Source organism: Haliaeetus leucocephalus, unplaced genomic scaffold, assembly GCF_000737465.1.
Source record: "Haliaeetus leucocephalus isolate CR32 unplaced genomic scaffold, Haliaeetus_leucocephalus-4.0 Scaffold101, whole genome shotgun sequence".
NCBI classification, from domain to species: domain Eukaryota; kingdom Metazoa; phylum Chordata; class Aves; order Accipitriformes; family Accipitridae; genus Haliaeetus; species Haliaeetus leucocephalus.
This window is the reverse complement of record NW_010972537.1, coordinates 2,811,856-2,830,961: the sequence shown is the minus strand read 5'-3', so window position 1 is coordinate 2,830,961 and position 19,106 is coordinate 2,811,856. Positions and strand designations below refer to the sequence as shown.

General features: G+C 47.9%; 2 protein-coding genes across 6 annotated transcripts; one reads left to right on the top strand and one right to left on the bottom strand.

Moving 5' to 3' along the window:
- Positions 1-2,136: 2,136 nt before the first annotated feature.
- MPST (mercaptopyruvate sulfurtransferase) lies at positions 2,137-11,395 on the bottom strand. 5 transcript variants are annotated; one of them, XM_010585414.1, is made up of 4 exons: positions 10,356-10,433; positions 8,879-9,531; positions 8,152-8,267; positions 2,137-2,220 (listed from the first exon to the last, which is right to left on the bottom strand). In XM_010585414.1, the coding sequence occupies exons 2-4, from the start codon at positions 9,471-9,473 to the stop codon at positions 2,182-2,184; spliced, it is 750 nt and encodes a 249-aa protein (XP_010583716.1). In that variant the 5' UTR covers positions 9,474-9,531; positions 10,356-10,433; the 3' UTR covers positions 2,137-2,181. The 5 variants fall into 5 exon arrangements, with proteins under 5 accessions (XP_010583716.1, XP_010583718.1, XP_010583714.1 ...); XM_010585416.1 differs by lacking the exons at positions 2,137-2,220; positions 10,356-10,433 and adding an exon at positions 10,969-11,395 and having other exon boundaries at positions 6,763-8,267; XM_010585412.1 differs by lacking the exon at positions 2,137-2,220 and having other exon boundaries at positions 6,763-8,267.
- TST (thiosulfate sulfurtransferase (rhodanese)) lies at positions 10,206-18,583 on the top strand. Its single transcript, XM_010585418.1, has 2 exons — positions 10,206-10,826; positions 18,149-18,583. The coding sequence occupies exons 1-2, from the start codon at positions 10,241-10,243 to the stop codon at positions 18,445-18,447; spliced, it is 885 nt and encodes a 294-aa protein (XP_010583720.1). The 5' UTR covers positions 10,206-10,240; the 3' UTR covers positions 18,448-18,583.
- Positions 18,584-19,106: the final 523 nt, after the last annotated feature.

Below are 19,106 nucleotides of genomic sequence, written 5' to 3'. Positions count from 1 at the left end.
GCGCGGGGGGGGGGGGGGGGGGGGTGTAAAACTACAGCTCCACAGCACTGACGCTCCCTGGCTTTTCCCCTATTCCCATTTTCACTAACCAAAGGCTGGCCAGCATTTCGGAGGTGCAGGGTATTATGCAAGAATCCTTGGCATTTATTCCCATAGATATCCTCTCTGGCTCATTAAAAGGTTCTGGGAACTGTAGTTTCCAGGGACATGTACAAAAGGGTGCTGGGAACTGTAGTTTTCCCAGCCCGCTGTCCCTGCAATGAGGATGCTGTAATGAAGGGGGCTGCACTGTACTACATGACCCCAGCCCTGCAGCTGGTAGTGTGCCTGCTTCCAGTCCTGGGTCTTGCCTGCAAGATTCCTCAGAGTCGGGAAGAACAACCTGCTCCCTGGCAGTCAGCAGATTAAGCCCGTCAGCACGGCACTCCACAGCTTTCCCTTCAGGAGATCCATTACCCAGGGCTCACAGCTCAGTGCTGCATCAGTTGCCACACTGTTCTTACCGCAAAATGTGCAGACAGTTGCCTTCTTGCTAACATATGTAGGGACACTTCTGGGAACTGTATCCTGGATTTGCATGAAGTGCTGGCAGGGGGCAGGAATAATTTTTCTTCCAGCTCGGCAGAGTTGCTGACTCAGCAAACTTCCCCGCCCTGCTCCGTGCTGCCCTAGCAGCACAAACCATGCCAGACAGAACCCCTGCATCCTTCCCTTGTGCTCCCACCATCCCTGTTTGTGTCTGGGCAACAGAGCGCTCAGATTTTAACTTAGCTCCATGCGGAGTTTTACCTCTGCCCCAGGCACATATCACCCGCTGAGGCCGATGTACCAATCCTGCCGTACCTAATCTAACCCTGCCTCTGCCACTCGATCCTGCCGGCCCCAGCTTGGACCTCGGCAACTCATGCCCCATGGTACTCTGTTCAAATGCACTCCTTGGCACGGACACAACCCGAACGAGTTCTCTCTCCAGCGGCTCTGCTTTTCCCACTCCCCCTTAAGCACAGCTGTGCTTGCCAGCAGCTCGAGCATATTAGGAATGGAAAGGAAAGGCTGATGTTTCACCTGAATGTGGCCCAATGCCTTCTTTCACCTAAGCAACTTTCTGGCTCTTCCTTGCCAGGGCAATGCAGCACTGCAGAGACACCGTGGTGCCTTGCAGATACTTTATTTTCTTGCAGCTGGATCTTTGTGCCTTCTGAGGTGGGGTTTTACTGGGGGAAGCAGGTGTATAAAAAGATACATTATGTTTTGCTCCTTCCTTTTCTTCTCGTCCTTCCCTCTTCTTTTACTTACAACTTACTTCCTTTTATCATTACAGGACATAAAGGCAGCGTCACCCTTCCCCCAAATAACCCAGGATTTCCTTCACAAAGACAGTATAAGTGTGTACTTTGCTCATTCCGTGGAGGAGTGCAAAGGGGAGGAGGGGAAGAGAGCGTAACATGGATAAAGCTTTCAAGATTGCTGACCTCCAGCTAATTTAAGCACAGGAACAATTCAGCTGCTGCAGGGTGTAAATTCAAATAACTCTGGATCTCCTTGAATTTATACCAGGAGCTGGCCAGCACTAGAGTGACCAAGAACAGGGAAAGGATGAAAAATTATTTTTGCCCGCCTATAAGGAGCAGACTTTGGCCCAAATTAGTGCCCAGCCCTTGGACCAGTCTTCACTGAGCAGTGGTGTGCATCAAAGATGCTCAGACTAACACTGACCTGAGCTGAAGCATCACAAAGTGCAACACAGCTCTGGGCTGTGGGACTGTTGCCCTCCTACCTCTGGCTCCAAGTCAAACCATGGCAAATCTGAGAGCTCTGCCCTGCACTCTGGTGTGCAAGGGATGCAGGACCCTATCTGTAGTAGCCGCAGCTCTAGTAGAGCATTAGGGTGAGGGCTGTGGCTCTCCGATATGAATGCAGTAGTTGGGTGGCAGCTTATAGCCCCTTATCTCCCCCTCCAAGAAATCTGTCCTGCCTCAGTTTTCTTCCTTTTTCTATCAAGGGTTCACCCTGTCTCCCTTTCCTCCCCTCACAGCCCCTCAGCCTCTTGCTCCTTTTTAGGTCCACCTCTTGTTCTTGACACCTTCCCCACATGCCATTGCTGCTCATGGGTCAGGGATGGTATTCAGAGCGTACCTTCTTCCATCAACACCAGCCTCCATCCAGTGCTTCAAGTCTTGCTCACCCCAGGGCCATGGTATGAAGGGTTAGTTGGTAAACCTAAAGAGGCGTACTATGAGTAAGGAGAGGTCAAGGTACACCACTCCCATTCCCAGAGCCTTCTTTTCTGCAACATACAGCACAAAATTTATTGAAACCCCCCCCAGGCCAGGGTGTTCCCCATAGTAAGTGAAAATCCTCTTTAGGAAGCAGTCAGTCCGAGGTGAATTACCAACTGAAATGCTATGATGAGTCCAGGGTGTGGGCTACGTACAGGCCTGATTTGCACACCATCACCAGACATAGTTCTGAGATGCAACTAGCATGCCCTTGTTAAGGTCCATTAAAATTAAGCAATAGGACAGAGGAGAAATAAACTTAAATAATCCAATGGCTGTTCCTCCTGCTTTGATGATAACTATATATATGTCCTGGTTTTGGCTGGGATAGAGTTAATTTTCTTTCTAGTAGCTAGTATAGTGTTATGTTTTGGATTTAGTATGAGAATAATGTTGATAACACACTGATGTTTTCAGTTGCTGCTAAGTAGTGTTTAGAACAAGTCACGGATTTTTCAGCTTCTCATGCCCAGCCAGCAAGAAGGCTGGAGGGGCACAAGAAGCTGGGAGGGGACACAGCCAGGGCAGCTGACCCACACTGGCCAAAGGGGTATTCCATACCATGTGACATCATGCCCAGTATATAAACTGGGGGGAGTTGGCCTGGGGGGATCACTGCTTGGGAACTAACTGGGCATCAGTCAGTGAGTGGTGAGCAATTGCATTGTGCACCACTTGTTTTGTATGTTCCAATTCTTTTATTATTATTGTTTTTGTTTGTTATTATTGTTATTTTCTTCCTTTCTGGCCTATTAAACTGTCTTTATTTCAACCCACGAGTTTTACTTTTTTTTCCCCCGATTCTCTCCCCCATCCCACAGGGTGGTGGTGGGGATGTGAGCAAGCAGCTATGTGGTGCTTAGTTGCTGGCTGGGGTTAAACCACAATATAAAACACATGCACAGAAACAGAAAGACAAGAGCAAGCAAGAGTTTACACAGGGCAGTGTGACAGTATAATTCTGTATAGCCCTGCTGCGTACCCAGTTAAATCACAGGGACAATTGCACAGACAGACTGTGGGCAGGAAAAACTGGGCAGCCACTGAGTAGATAGGTGATGGGGCTGAACAAGAGTTGAGGAAAACAGAGCAGGGGGTAAACTGAGAGTTTCTTGGTTCAGCAGCCAGCAAGCCTGCAGTTGCAAACCTGCAGAAAGGTACACACACTGCAGTGCTCTGTACATACCTTGCAGCCTGATGAGTCAGCTGGGTACATGGGATATGATGCATCGCTAACACTGCGGAGCTGCTCTTAAGGAATTGTTGCCTTGTGGAGTGGCAGTGGGAGCAGGGATCACTGTGTGTTGGCACAGACAATGTCACCACTCTAGCAGGCTGGGAACATGTGTCTGGGATTAAACCTGTGCAGTCATTTAGTTAATGAACACACTGTGGCATGAGGCACCAGAGAAGAAACTGTCTCCTCTCTCTTCTCTATAGAAGTGGGGAGGGGAGGACAAGTAATGCTTTTGACATTTTGCCATTAAGCCAACAGTGAACTGGGCAAAGAAAACTCCCTACACTGGACTTGGGGGTAGGAGGAAGACAGTTCACTTGTAGCCAACACAGCCCAGCTTGACTGCCAGCTGAGCCAGTCATATTGGAGCAGGAAGAGAAAGGCCCCATGCCATGCAGGTGAGCTACTCTTTCTCCAGCTCCTTGTGCTTCATGCGGTCTGTGATCAACGTACCTGCATTCAAAATAGTGTGTAAAGTCTGTGTGTACATGTGCATCACTCAGCAGCTCTGCTGGAAGAGTGCTGGGAGGAGGAGAGAGAACAGTCACGTAGCACCCAGTTACGAGCTGGGACCAGTAGAGATGGGAGGAACAAGAAAAGCCCCTGCAGGTAATAGCAATTACCATTGCTCATGCAGTGGTCATTAGTGCGAAAGGACAGCAGTGCTGGCAGAAGAAGGGCTGCTTTGGAATTTGGGGAAGTTTGCAGGGGAACAAAAGGTTTGCTGGCAAGTGAAGTGTGAAATAGTGCAACCTGACTGCTAGGCAGCAGTAGGGAAGGAAAAGGAATGCAGGGGACAAAGACAGCATGTGAGAAACAAGGGACTGTTGGATTACTTTTGGAGAACCATTGACCAGACTGTTTTCACAGAGTCCAAAACTACTTTAGGACAAAAGTATTGCAGATAGTAAATATACCACTAAAGAGTTTACATGCTGCCCTGGGATTCTCAAATTTATATAGAGCTGTAATAGCCCCACTCTCAAGTTAGCCACAGGTCAATGTGACCCTCATCCTACATCAGGGCTGGGTTTTAGGCTACTTTTTGGACACCATGAGACCTATCCCACCGAAGATATGCTATTCCCCTTTGCCTGTGGCAAATTTTCCACAGGGGAGTCATGAACTTTAGTGATTTGCATTCATATCCACTTCTCCCCTTCCCAGTTTCCAGTTCCCATAGGAAACCCACCCACTGAGTCAGGGACATAAAGATCTGCAGAACATTTATAGTCCTGGTGCAAGTCCCCTCTGCTGTTCCATATGTCCAGTAGCATCTGTTATGCCTCAAAATAGGTTTTTGCAGTCTCCAGGTTTTGAAAACATTGCCTCAGTCTCCACAAAATTCCCACTGCTTTGCCTGCAGCATGAGAACAGATCTCAACTAAAAGGAGGGAGAATATCAGAAGACATTCTTGGACAGATTTTTGATAGGTGATGTAACAGGGCATACCCCAGAAAGACAAAGTATCTTGTCGTGGGGAAGAAGTTCTCAGTTTCTCCTCTGTGGGAAAATCAAGGCAAAGCTAAGCATCTGGTAAAAGATTTGCCAAAAGCTGGGAAACTGAAGAACCACTGAGATTTTGTGGTTCAAAACCCAGTACTGCCAACCTTGGCACACATACCAGAGAGGGGGAAGGGCCCCGCTAGATGTCATTGAGCCACACAGTCAAAATGTAGAGCAAGGGGAGAGTGAAATCTTCCACTTCATTTGTGATCTTCAGGCAGATGGCTGGGTTGCACTAGACATCTCCCTGCGACACACAGGGCAGAGGAAAGCAGCTCAGTCTCAAGAAGCAGAAAGATTCCCACTGACCCCAGGGACTGCTGGGGTCAGCCGGGAAAAAAGAAACACAGTACTTAAGCTGCATTGCCAAATGTTCTGGAAGGACAAGGGTAAAAGCCAGCCCCCTGCATCCATTGGAAATGATTAATAAAGTCTGAAAGAATATGTCAATTTTCTCTAATATCTAAATTTTCCTGGAGAAACAGCAAGCACAGCACTCCTGTTTGTCCACAGGGGCCTGGCCACATATTCACAAAATCAGCCTCACCTCCCAGCCACACCCAGGGTGTTAAACATTCATGACCCAGCACATGAAAGCCTTATAGCTTGGCTGATGGTGGGAGAAGTTAGAAATCCAGACCTGAAAAGACATCACAAGCCAGATCCTGCTATAAGATCCCATGCTAGGCAACACTGCCTGTGCAAGTATCCTTAACTTAAAGCAGCACCCACATTGCTCAGACTGGGAGGCCCCTCCAGAGAGGGTTTATCACCACTTGCTGTTCCCAGCCAGTGCTTATCCTTTTGTTTTCATGTCAACACCATACTTCAGCTTAAAAAGTTTAAGTGCTCTCAGTTACAGACTGCAATCAGATGTCCTACATGACATGCTAACTAGTTCTTCCCTTTCCCCTGCAGGAAACAGTTGCTAGAAAATTACCCCACTTGGGATAAAGCAAGGTGTTGCTACCAGCCTTTAAAAAGACAGTGATTACCTGGGTGGGGAAATTCATAAAGCACGGGAGTAGCAAACCTTTCCCTAGCAGGAAGAAGAAGAAAATTAATTAAACCGTCAGTTAGACCCAGAACTGAAAGTCTTAACAATTTGCAGGGCATGCTGTAACCTGCAAAGGAAGCCCTTTTGGGAAGTCTAAGCCCAAAGAACTAAATGGAAGCTGGCAGATCTCTATCTTGCACTGTGTACTAAAGGGTCACTCATTTCAGACCCCTGCACACTCTGCATACTCAGCACTTGCTGTAATGCCAGCCCCAAGCTGCTGACAAGCTATGTTGTTAAGACTGGATGTAGGTAGGGAAACAATGTTTTCACTGGAAATAGGTGGGAAGAAGGGTCAGGTTGCATGTGTGGGTGGGAGGGACAGAGGAGGAAATCATCTGGACAGTGGAACTCCAGCTCCACGGGTGAGCAGAAGTGGAGCTTGTGTGCATGCAAGGCAAGCCCAGGAAGAAGCCAGGCCTGCAGCCAACAGAGGCCAAAGGAAACATGAAGAATAAACACTCTCCAATAGGAAAGGATCCAGCCCTCATATTCAGTGGCTAGGAGGGGACGCTGCAAATCTGCGACCATAAGCATCCATAGCACCCCCTAGAAAGACAACCCCATCATCCTCAGATGTCCACAGGTACCTATTGCTGCAAGCCCAAGAGCAGAACCTGTCTCAATAACTTTCTAAGTTACCAGTGGGCCAGAATAGGTGCAGGCTCTCTCTTTTTTTTTTTTCTGTTAATAGGAAAAAAATCCTAGAAAGAACAAATTCTTGAACATTGTGAAGGATACCCAGGGGGATTTCAACTCTCAGATACAAGACAATGGTCTTGGGGAAAAATATGTGCCATTGTGGGCTATTCCTCTGTAGATCTGAGTTCCCCTAAGTTTTTTAAGGTTACATGGTAACTCTCATGGAAAGAGCAGAAAAACCCATGCAGTCCAATTTTCACCATGTGAGCTGACATCCAGTCTTTGAAGAACAGAGCTGTGACTGACTAACATGGAGTTTTAGGCCAAAAAGCAAATGGACAAGGACTGAAAGGAGGAAGATGGTGAAAAGTCCCAAGAGAGAAGCATTCCAGTCTTTCCTGGGCCAAAGAGCTTTTGAGGGTAAGAGACGTAGTTCTACTCATGGAGAGAAGAAAACATCTCATTCAAATCATCAAGACAAAGTGATCCCATAGGAAGAGAGTTCCTGAAAAGGAATCACCCAAGCAACACTCACATAAGTTCCATTCAGCAGACAGACCTTGAAACACATGTTTATTTACCCTTTTTTAATCCCAGAATCTTTTTTTTTTTCCCCAAGGGGCATTTTGGATTATGGTGTACAAAACTGGCTAAGTATGCATTGCAGTTAGAGTCCAAATGCAAGAAGAAATCCAAACTGAGTCTCTAACCTAAGAGGCAACCTGGGAGCCATATTTGCTCCTTTAACAGCTGTGTCTTTCCCCAAAGTTTTGCACTCAAAACAGCCATAAAGTGCTTGTAAGGCTTCTAGGACAGAGGCAGCTAGCAGGATCATGAGGCACAGTTATACAAGTATGACCATCCTGTAAGTGAACGTGCTGGAACATCCTGAATCATGAGCTTAGCTTGACTCAATTACTTCCCCATGCTGCCACTAGCACTCTCCTCCCTTCCATCTGATACAGTAAAGAGGTCACAGAATCATAGAACAGCTGAGGTTGGAAGTGACTTTGGGAGAACATCTGGTTCACCCCACCTGCTCAAGCAGGGTCACCTAGAACTGGCTGCCCAGGTCATCTTTATGGTCCTAAGCAGTAGCAGTAGGTTAAGGAGAAAGTGCCCATGTGCCCATACTTGTTACCCAACACCTTAACCTCAAGACACTTAACCAGGAATGCTAAACCCATCTTTTCCAAATCCTGTTTCAAGGCAAATTATCTGCACAGCTGGGAGATGAAGCTGCTTATTACACCGTCTTCCCCTTTCCCTCAGAAACAATATTTTCAGGCTGTGCCCGCATGTACCATTCCACCCAGGCCCCATCGTACACAGCAACATCTGGTTTGCCACAGAGGTATGCCCCAAGAGCCACGTGGCAGGCAGTGACCCCAGAGCCACATGTGGCTACCACTGGCTTTAAGAGGTCCACCTTCTTCTCCTGGAACAGACTGCGGATCTGCTCAGGGGTCTTCTCTAAGCCAGACTCTGTGAGGAAATCGGTGAAAGGGATGTTCATCGACCCAGGGACATGACCAGGCTCAATTCCTGGAGGAAAAGCAATACAGATAGGAATTAACCTCTACTGTCTGGGACAAATCCATTGCAAAACCTGTTCTCTGTTTCACTGGGAGGAGTATTTGTTGTTTAGTGTATTTTGTTAAAACAAATACATTTATTTTTGTTAAACTTTACTAGATTACTGATGACTCAGGAAGGATAGCTCTAACCTTCAGGTTACCACATGGACACAATCCTGTCAAGTTCTGTTCTTCCTCCCAGTTCCCTCCACATCTTCCCCACATCAAAGCAACTCACTCTGATGAGGCACTGACTGAAGCACCTCCACAGGCCATTCTGAGGGCAAGAGCAGCACCAGCACATGAAGAGACCAATGAGTATGTTCGAGGTGTATGAAAGCTACATTCCTCACCCCAGCCCCTCATGAGAAAAAAAATACACAGCTTTCCCACTCCTGAATTTTCAAAGAGCAGCACTTGCTAGTCAAAAGGAGAGGAGGACAGGTGGATACATTGCCTCAAGTCCCATCCCATAAAGGACAACCATACTTCCCTTCATTACCTCTACAGGACTCAAAGAGATGGGCACCTTAAATGAAGCCCCTTTTAATTATGCCAATGTCTCAGGAGGCACATTACCATCTCGGGGCTCTGGCTCTACCCCCTGGAAGCGTCCTGCAGCGCGCGCGTCCACTAGCTGGAAGCGGTGGGAATCCAAGTTATCCAAGACATCCTCGTAGGTTTTCACCAGGGACTTGTCCAAGGAGGCATGGAACTCAGAGGGAGCTACCTGGCTTTTGCCAGAGCTCAGCGCATTCCCCTCTCGCTGCCAATTCTTCAGGCCGCCATCCAGAAGGGAGACAGCTTCATGTCCGAAGGCCCGGAACATCCACCACACCCGAGGTGCTGAGAAGAGGCCTTGGTCGCTGCCATCATACACCACAACATGGGAATCATTCCCCACACCCAGCTTCCCCACATACTCAGCAAAGTCGTCAGCCTTGGGCAGCATGTGATCGTAAGGTGAAGTACGGTCGCTGCACTGGTCAATGTCAAAGAAAACTGCACCAGGGATATGGCGCTCCTCAAATTCCCGCTTCGGGTCACGCTTCATCTTTGGCAAATACCAGGATGCATCCACAATCCTCAAGGCCAGACCAGCTTGCTGGGACTTGATGGCTTCTGAAAGCCATTTTGCAGACACCAGAGCACGGTAGAGGAGTTGTTGCGACATTGCTTCCGAGTCCTGGCCGAGATTACCCGATTCCTGGGGTCTGCCTAAATCCACCTGACTGCAAAAGGAAGAGAGTGGCAAATTAGAGACGAGCCTTACAAAAGGCAACTGGACAAAGATGCATTTTGGGACCAAAGACCTGCATCTGCACTGAGGTGCTGGCTAAGCCTACAGCGAGGGGTCTGAAACGCTCCAGCCCCGAAAATAAGTTTCGCAGAGCTCGGCCCAAAGCCTGCCCCGAGCGGGACAGCCACGGCACAATCCTGCCCTGCACCCAGCCCCCTGTAGCCCACCCGGCCCCTCCAACCTCCAGCGACCACCAGCCAGCGCTAACACCAGCGGAGGGGACCGAGCCCCCCACCGCTCTCACCGCCCCGGACCACATCTCTCAACCGAGGCCTGACCGGGCGCCCTGGCCGCCCCTCAACACAAGCTGAACCCCCGCCGCCACCCCTCCCGTCCCGGCGGCGGGGCCGCGGTTTTCGCCTCCGCGTAGCAGCGGCGTGAAGGAGCGGGGCAGCCCCGTACCTCCGTGCTGGGCTTCAGCCGAGCAGCACCCGCCCTCAGTCCCCGCCAGCCATGGCCGCCGCCGGGGAAGCCGGAGCCCTCCCAGCGGGCCGGTCCCGGGCGGTGCAGCCCGCCCCTGCGCCGCCTCCTCGGGCGGCACCTCCCGGTTCGCGTCCTCCCTTCGCGCCGCCGCCGCCATTTTGTGTGTGTGTGTGTGTGGTCCCACGGGCGGCGCCCCCTCTCGGCCTCCGCCCTCCGAGATGGCGCCTCAGGTGCTCGGCAGGGCGCTGGTCAGCGCCAAATGGCTCTCGGAGGCTTTGCGGGCCGGGCGGGTGGGGACCAGCCTGCGGGTCCTGGATGCTTCTTGGTACCCGCCGCAGGAGCGAAACGCCCGGCAGGAATTCAAGGAGAGGCACATCCCTGGGGCGTCCTTCTTCGACATCGAGGAGTGCCGGGACCAGTCCTCCCCGTACGACTTCATGCTGCCCAGCGAGTCCCACTTCGCCGACTACGTGGGGCGGCTGGGGGTCAGCAACGACACCCATGTCGTGGTGTATGACGGGGACGACCTGGGCACCTTCTACGCTCCCCGCGCCTGGTGGATGTTCCGGGCTTTCGGGCACAAGGAGGTCTCCGTGCTGAATGGCGGCTTCAAGAACTGGGTGAAGGAGGGCCACCCCGTCACGGCGGAGGTCAGCCAGCCCGCCCCGGCCGTCTTTAAGGCCAGGCTGAACACAGCCCTGCTGAAGACCTTTGAGGAGATGATGCAGAACGTGGGGTCCTTGCGGTTCCAGGTGGTGGATTCCCGCCCCGAGGGCCGGTTCCGGGGGACCGAGCTGGACCAAGGTAACGGAGGTGGGAACGGCACCTGCTCCCCGCACCAGAGCGGGATGAGTGTCGATACTAGTCTGGGTGGAACAACTCGTCCCAGCCCGCAAACAGATTTTCCTAATGCACAGGCGTGCCTCAGCCTAACTTGTTGATTTACCTTAAGGGATCCACAGTTGAGCATTCAGATCCCAAGTGCCCTCAGAATGCTTTTCTTGTAGTTGTCTGTAAAGCTGCAGGAGGAAATAGCAGAAAAGGTCTGCAAGTCGGTTGGCTCCAGGATCCCCCATCCCACACCCTGCAGAAGTTAATCAGACAGAATGCAAACACGGGAGGTGGGAGCCCCCACGGGTTTGTTCGGGGTCCTATCTAACACCAGCAGACACGCACAGACTATCAGTATTCATACAGGCACCTCTCACCATAATGAATGCACCAGCAGAAGCCCAGGGTTTAGGCAATACAGTAACCCAAGGGACATTTTCCTTCTTGCTCTGGTTCCCAGCAAATGAGAGCTTGCTCGAGCTGATCTTTGTCTTTTTGCTCTCTGCCATTAAATCTAACAAACTTAAGCAAGAAAAGCCCCAAACCCTTCCCGAATGTATGGGCTGTCAACCTCTCTCTTCTGGATGCCCCAAGTAACAGCAACAAAAATTGATTTTGTTATGTCAGTCAAACACATGCAAGCAGCGGGGAGCCGGTGGGGGGGAGTCCTGTGCAGTGGGGACAGCTGGTACAGCAATGTGCCTGGAACGAAATTCAAGTTGGTTGTTAAAGGAGGCCCTTACAGTGTAATTTAAGCCTTGGTATATCCCAGAATAACCTCTCCTCCAAAAGGGAATCACAGAAATGGTTTAAAAAGAAATGCAGAGTTTCAAACACAAAACACAGGAAAGCTCAGCAACAGTTGTTGGGTCTGAGTTGAGCTGCACGCTGTAGGAGCAGGTGTGCGGCAGGCTTCTGCGGTCCTGAGGCAGTGCTGCACTGCTGCCTTGCAGGTCAATTGTCATTCTGTTCTGGCTGTTTTCTTATGTGTGTGCTGCTGGACAGCCATTGAGTGTCACACCGTGCCCCGAAATAAATTCCTGCATCTGAACTTCAGGAGCATTTGGCTGTAAATGGCTCTGTACACGTGGTTTGCATAAGTGTCTACAGTGAGCCCCCCCCCAAACACACTCGACCTGTGCAAGACAATGCTGAAGGTTGAGCGAGGTAATGGGAGTGACAGAGGATACTTGCAGGGAGAGAGGGGGAGTTACGTTTATCACTCATTCTCTTCACCTACTGCAGCCCATCAAAGTGAAGGTTGAATTTTAACCTTAAGACATGAATAAAACGCTCCTCACTGGGAGCTGGTGGATTTCGCGTTCTCTTTCCCAAAGTGGAGGTTGTCATCAGGTGACAAATACCGCAGCCCCTGTCAGCATCTTGAAAACAGATTTTTCCTTTGAAATGAGTCAGCATGGAACAGTTTATTCGTGGTGGTCCAGTTTTGCTTCCCACAGCAGATCCAGCAGGATAAGCACTCCAGCTGCAGCTGCTTGTTCCACAGGACCTTGACAGCCTTCTGAACCAGGCTAGCCAGTAGCTGCACTACAGGCAGCAGTGGGTAAAAGGCAGCGCTTACACCTAAAAGAGCAATTTGAAATCAATGCTCATTAATTACACGGGTCATCCAATCAGGGAGGAGAAACGTTGCCTGCAATTTAGAGAAGAATGGTCTTGAGGTGATTTCAGTTTAATTATTGCCTCAGCTCTTGACTTCCTAATTAAGTCAATTAATCTCTCCAGTTACATGAACTCCATCTCTAGAAGAGGCTAATTTCAGCTGACTCTTTTGCCTCTTTAGTTTTTCAGCTCCTTGTGGTAAGAATTAGTTGTCCCTGTTTTATTTTTATGCAGCAGCTACCTTGCTGGGATTTAGACCTCTGTAGCGTTCAAGATAAACCATAATACATGGCTAATTTTTAGTTGCTGGGAGGCGTTTACCCAGGTTGCCAGAGTGGAAAAAAAATGGATGGTGTTTCTGTAAGCCAGGTCTCATAGGTCTTAAACGCAGGTATTGCTCTGGATGAAAAAGCTTGGATGTTCATGCATGGTGTGCAGCATAAACCCATCAGGTGTGCAGCCCTGACCTATGCACTGAGTGGTTCAAGGTGTCCCTGCACAGTGCTGTGTTTCTGGAGGAGCTAGCAACTCGGTCCTGCTCGCTAGCTGTGATTCAGCAACGGACCAGCCAGGTTCTGCAAGGGCCTGCTTACACAGGTGCTGCAGGGTGCAGGTCTGTGGAGCCAGCCTGAACTGAGACAGTCCCAGGCAATCCAGGGACAGCTGATAAAAAAAATTCCATGATGGTTACCAATGCTGAGTCTCTCTGAGTATTCGGCACTGAAAACCGGGGAACAAGAATTATGGCTCAACAAATGCATACAGAAAAGTTGTGAATTTCTGAATTCTTTTGCAGACACCTGAGAAAAGAGGGGAAGGTTGCCAGACAAGAAATCCGTTATCTAAAAAAGAAAGCAAACCCAAAGTCGTTTCACGAGCTTCCAACTATTTTTCTTCTCATTCTCAGCCCTTGGGTAGTCCTCGTCTCCCTTGCACATATGCAACTCTTAAGGTTTTGCCCATTTTCCCAGATCTCAGTCCTCCCTGCCCCAAACATAAAGCTTTTGCTCATATTGAATGTTCAGTGGCAGTGGGAGTGTGAATGAAATGTTGCTGCTTCTTCCTTCTCTTCTCCAAGTGGAGTCTGCAGCTGGGAGTGGACAGGCTCTACTTGGACCATGAAGTAATACTCAAGGCACAACACAGAGAGTGAAAGACTTCATCAAAGTCTGTCTCAACCCACAGGAACCTACTATCCAAAACTGTCTATTCATGTGATGAGGGTGACAAACATCAGCTGCCAGAATTAGCACCATGGCTCTGCTGGTTCTTAGGGGGTTTTCTGGCTGTATACGCACACAGTACTTTGACATTGGTAGCAAAGGCCTATTGATCTGACTGTGAGGACTCTCAGGGAGCTGGCCGGGACCAAGGTTAAAGTGTTCCTTCCAATGAGCTCATGGTAGGTTAGGTGAGATCACTAATGGTCCCTTCTGAGGCATACAGTTTGAATGGAAGAGAGAGATAAGAAAGGAGGCAACAGAGGAGGCATTTGGAAAGGAACAGCTGTCTGCAGCCAGCCAACTCCAAGACCAAGGGGAGTTAAATGTGCACAAGGCACATCTTTTATCTTTTTGACATTAAGAAATTCCATTTGGAGCTTTCATCGCAGAGGGAAAGGCTAGAGAGAAGGGGCTGTAGTCTTAGCTAGATAAATAGCCAACAAAAAATATATATATTTAAGCAGAGAATCTTAACAGATGTGGAAAAGGGGATTAAGCAGTGAAGAAGATAACCTATTACAGGTTACAAATTGTGAGGGAGGATTGCCAGAAGCCAAGCTGAGTGAGACTTGGCAAAAGGAATTAAAAAAATAACAAAAACTGCTGGAGCAAAGTGAATAAAAAGAGAACAAGGAGAGAAGGAGTAAATAGGGTTGCTATGCAGTTAGCAGGGGTTCCAGATGAAAGATTATTTGTGTACAGCTTCAGAATTATACTGAGTCTGTGCTACGATCTTTTTTTTCTCCAGAGGATAAGTCTGCAGAGTAGGAGGAGGGGTAGCAAGAAGAAGGGGAAAGAGCAGAAATTATAATTCTTAAAGAGGGAGTATAACCAAAAGATATCCATGTGCTCAAATTTGTCAGGCAGATGATCTCCATCCCAAATAAGTGTCAAGAATCAGTCATGTGACATTGCAACTGCATGAGGCAAGAATTTAATAAATTTAATCAGAGCATGGTTCTGTAGGACAGAAGCACTAGCAAAGTTTATATTTGTATTTAGGATAGGAGGTACAGCACAACCTAGGCAGCTGTTGATCTATTATCATAACATGGATAGACTGGAAGACTTTCAAAAAATGCTCAAGAAAAATTATTTGAAATGAAGTCAAAATTGAATAAAATACCTCATTAAACCTGTACAGCAGCTAGGGGCTCTATTTCCTTGCCAACGTAATTGATTTGCCAGATAAGAGAAATGGGAACATGCATGCCTGGAAGTTATGTCTGATCTTTTCTTGCAGCCATTGGAAGCACCTGTGAGGTAGATTTTTTCCATTTGGACTTCATTAATACTTTGGACATAGTATTAGAGGGGTAATTATTAGTTCAGTGTGAGAAGAGGGCAGTGATAGAAGAGACAGGAGGTATAATGCTACAGAGAGCAAGGTTGGATGCTTAGTAGCCCAAAACACTTAATTGCTTGTGTTTCTCTTAGAAGCTGAAGACTCACATTTGGAGGCAATAGAAGAGCATAAGACTTGGATGAATTAGTTGGGTGCAAGAACCTCAGATGCAATTTGGCCTTGACGACAGCAATTATTAACCTCCTGTCTACCAATGGAGATGCTAGGAAATGCCACTTCCTTATCCAGAAACCTGGTGGTCACCTAGAACTGTTTCTAGCGTGGCTGAGGCAGTGAAAAGCATATCTAATGAGCTCTTACTGGGTTTAGGCTAAGGGCATGAGGCTGTTGGGAGAGCTGAGTGCTCGCCGTCAGTATGTTGGAGCAGTAGCAGAAAGGGAAAAAAAACCATTTCAGCTGCAGGGCAATGTTAGCTCAAGGATAAATGGTGTTTGGACTGACTGCAATGAACTTAATGTTGGAAATGAATATTCCTCCTCATGTGAGCAAGGAGGTGCCTCAGCGGAAAGTTTCATGGCAAGAATCCAAACTGCTTCTGAGATGGATGCTTTTATGAGAGCAAGCCTATAAAGTGATCACTGTAGTCACTGGGAGACAGGCTCTGTAATCCTAGGGTTCCTTCCTGGAGTTACTAAGGGTGACTGCATGAATCTGGCATGGAGTATGCTCTGTGTCATATGAGGCAGAGGCAGATGTATCCTCTCCCCTGTTCAGATCCCAGCTGCCTCCAGCCTTGCCTTCCAGTCCTGTGTTTCTCTGCTCTTGTCCTAGCAGAGAGAGAGAGCTAATAAAACTTCCTCAACCACTCAAGAGCACTTCTTAGGCAGTCCAAGGGCTTGTGGTTGTGCAATGTCAGCTCTTCCTTTCAGCTGAACTTCCACATACATGAGTAAATGCAGTTACTACAGAATTCCCCATCTTTCACTCGCAGAGTACAAGCACTGGTCTCTGACTCCAACAGAATTTTTAATCTCTGGAGCAAGGAAGTCTCTCTGTAGTTTAAAGTAAAAAATGCTCTAAAATGAGACTTCTTTTCAGATCTGCTCAGCTCCTAACTGAAGAGTTGTTTAAGGGTGGTGAGTGTATGACACAGCAGTCTCCAATAAGAGAGAGGTATAAACCATATTATTTTAATATGTGTGAACAATCTAGAAAAGTGATCATGACCATGGGGCCTGGGACACCTAAGAACTGAATCAGTGGCCCAGCAAGCTTCTTTGAGCAAGAGCTGGCCCTTCTAGTTCAGCCTCCAGGACTTCTTGATCTCAGTACACTTCCCAGTGCCCTAGGATGGTGTGAGAGTGTTGTTCTGTGGCCCACAGACTTGTCTGTATTGGGATGATCACCAGTACTGTGGCAGAGCCTTGCAGAAATCCCTTGCCAAATGACAGGGTCAGGACCATTCACTCTGTGGAATACCTAGGCATGTAATGCTCCAGTGAGAAGCTCTGCAGTCTGAGAACTACAAACAAAGTTTTCTCACACCCATCATTTGTATCATTTTTATTTCCCCTCTGTCATACGGACACTGTATTACAGAGCGTGGGGTTTGCAGTTCTCTGTACTGAAGTGATGAACTGTTGTTTTCTGGAATTGGAAAAAATGTGGTGGAAGGATCAGTCCAAAACTCTGTCTTTTTTTTTTTTTTTTTAAAATGTTAGTCCCTCCAGAAGTCAGCAGTTTTTCTCCCAACTTCTCCCTGTAATGGTAAACACTTCTGAAGGATGCATGAGGTGACTAATAGACAACAGTGCCAGATTTCTAAGGCACTCGGGGAGGTTAAATCAAAAGACAAAGAGTGTCCATCTGGAACAGGGGGAGATCTTGTGAAGCTGACTCAGGGCAGCTTTGGTTGTCTTTAGACTCTCACTCTTTGTCCAGCAGAGCAAAAATCCCCTCCTCAGTACCTCAGCAAAACCCTGTTTTCCCCTTGTGACATATTTCATCATGTCATGACATCACTCTGCATGAGCGATGAAACTGCAGTGTCATTATGATGTGTGATGTCAATCTCTGACTAGGTATACTTTAATCATTTGACTGACGAACATTCCCTGCCCCAATCTCTCCCATCTCGTGACATCAGTTACCCTCATGACTTAGGCAAGCGGAAAGCTGTCAGTGAAACAGATTACTATTTATGTGACTTTCCCAGGGCTGTTCAAACCTGGCAAGACACCATTCCCTGAAATGCATTTTCAATGTAATACGTAATGTTTCCTGTTCCAGTGAGGCTTGATCCAAAGCCTTGCAAAGTCAGTGGAAAAGCTTCCATTGAGTGTAATGGACTTTGATTAAGCCTATAGTGACAGTTTGAATTTCAAGGGCATTATGAAAATCTTATCCATCATATTTTTATATTTGCTTCTCTCTAAAGACCTTGTTCTCGAGGTGCAACTTCCAACTTGCCTGAAGTGGTCAGTTATACCAGTAGACAAACAGAACCCATGCTGATTTCATCCATGGGGTGGATAAAAAGTGATACAAAATCTAAATTCTCACTTCTCTGACCCCATTGCCCTGGGATAGCTGCCTCAGCAGTAATGTGGCTGACTTTAAGGTTGCTTTACTTTTCTGAAATACAGTTTTAAGGTGACACAGGAATGAATGTGTGAACAGATAATAACTTTCACAAATTCCACATACAAGCCACACTTCCTGCTTCTGAAAACTGTGTCACTACACACTGCTGGCATATTTGGGGAAGGTCAGAAATGCACTGCTGTATTCCTCTTTACACAGATCCCCTTAACGCCTTTGTTAGGATCTTTTCTGTGCTGGTTCTTTGATTCTTGTCATGTCTAGGGCTTCTTCAGATTCCTGCCTGTCATTGCTTTCAGGGGGGAAATAGTTTGCTAAATATTGTGGAAGTTTTGACTTCAGCGAAGCTGAATAATCTTTGTCCTCTTCTTTTTAGCTCCATACTGTTTTGCATCTTCATCATCACCTGAAACAAATGAGTATCTTGGAAAAAGTGGGAGTATCTGCAGTGATGTCTCTGTAATGTCTTTTTTGTAGGTGTCTTTCATCACCTACGTTAATCTCTCCTTGCTCATGTTTCCTTTTCTTGTTCACTCTTGCAGGGCTGGAATCTGGTCACATCCCTGGCGCCGTGAACATACCCTTCCGCTCATTCCTAACAGAAACTGGCCATGAGAAGAGTATTGAGGAGATCCAACAAATATTCCGTGAGAAGGAAATCGATCTCTCAAAGCCACTGACGGCCACGTGCCGCAAAGGTGTCACAGCATGTCACATTGCCTTGGCAGCCTACCTGTGTGGCAAGCGTGATGTGGCTATTTATGACGGTTCCTGGTCAGAGTGGTTCCACCGTGCCCCACCTCGCTACAAGGTCTCTGAGTTGAAGCGCAACAAGGCCTAGAGGGAGAGCTGTTTCTTGGGCAATGAGATCTAGCAGCTGCCTCCAGCCCAGGATACAGGGAAAGGGAGGAGATGGAAGTAAAGAAAAAAACATGCCGATTTATGTTTTGCCAGTTTTTCTAAGAGTGATCGGTAGATTTCTGTCAATCTTTTGGTTTCTCACAATGAATAAAATCTACTTCTAAGATGATGCATCTCCAAATATTTCTAATTCTTCTCTGTTACCTGTGACCTGCTTGTGCTGGGTGGGAAAAGCAGCTTTGCAACATGAAGGAGAGTTGCACTCTTCCCTGGAGACTTGCAGAAATTCTGGTGACCTGGTGAGAGCTCAGGTCTGTGGTGGCACTCAATGGATGAAAAGTCCAGGGCTAAAATATAGCACTGGGTGCTGGACACAGAGGACCAAGCTGTGGTTCTGTCATTGACTCAGTGTAAGACCTTTTGCCAGCCCACCATCTCCCCTTGTCTAATGTGCAAAATGGGGGCACCTTCCCCTTCCTCTCTGATGGGGGTCAGTGAGCTCATATGAAGCATTTGGAAATGCTAGAAGATGCAGTTCTGCTGAAATATAGTCTTGTTGATTATTGTTACTGTGTTATGAAAGTCTCTAAGAAATCCTATGTATGTAGTGAGACCTTCTGGGTACAGGTGTTTCATGAG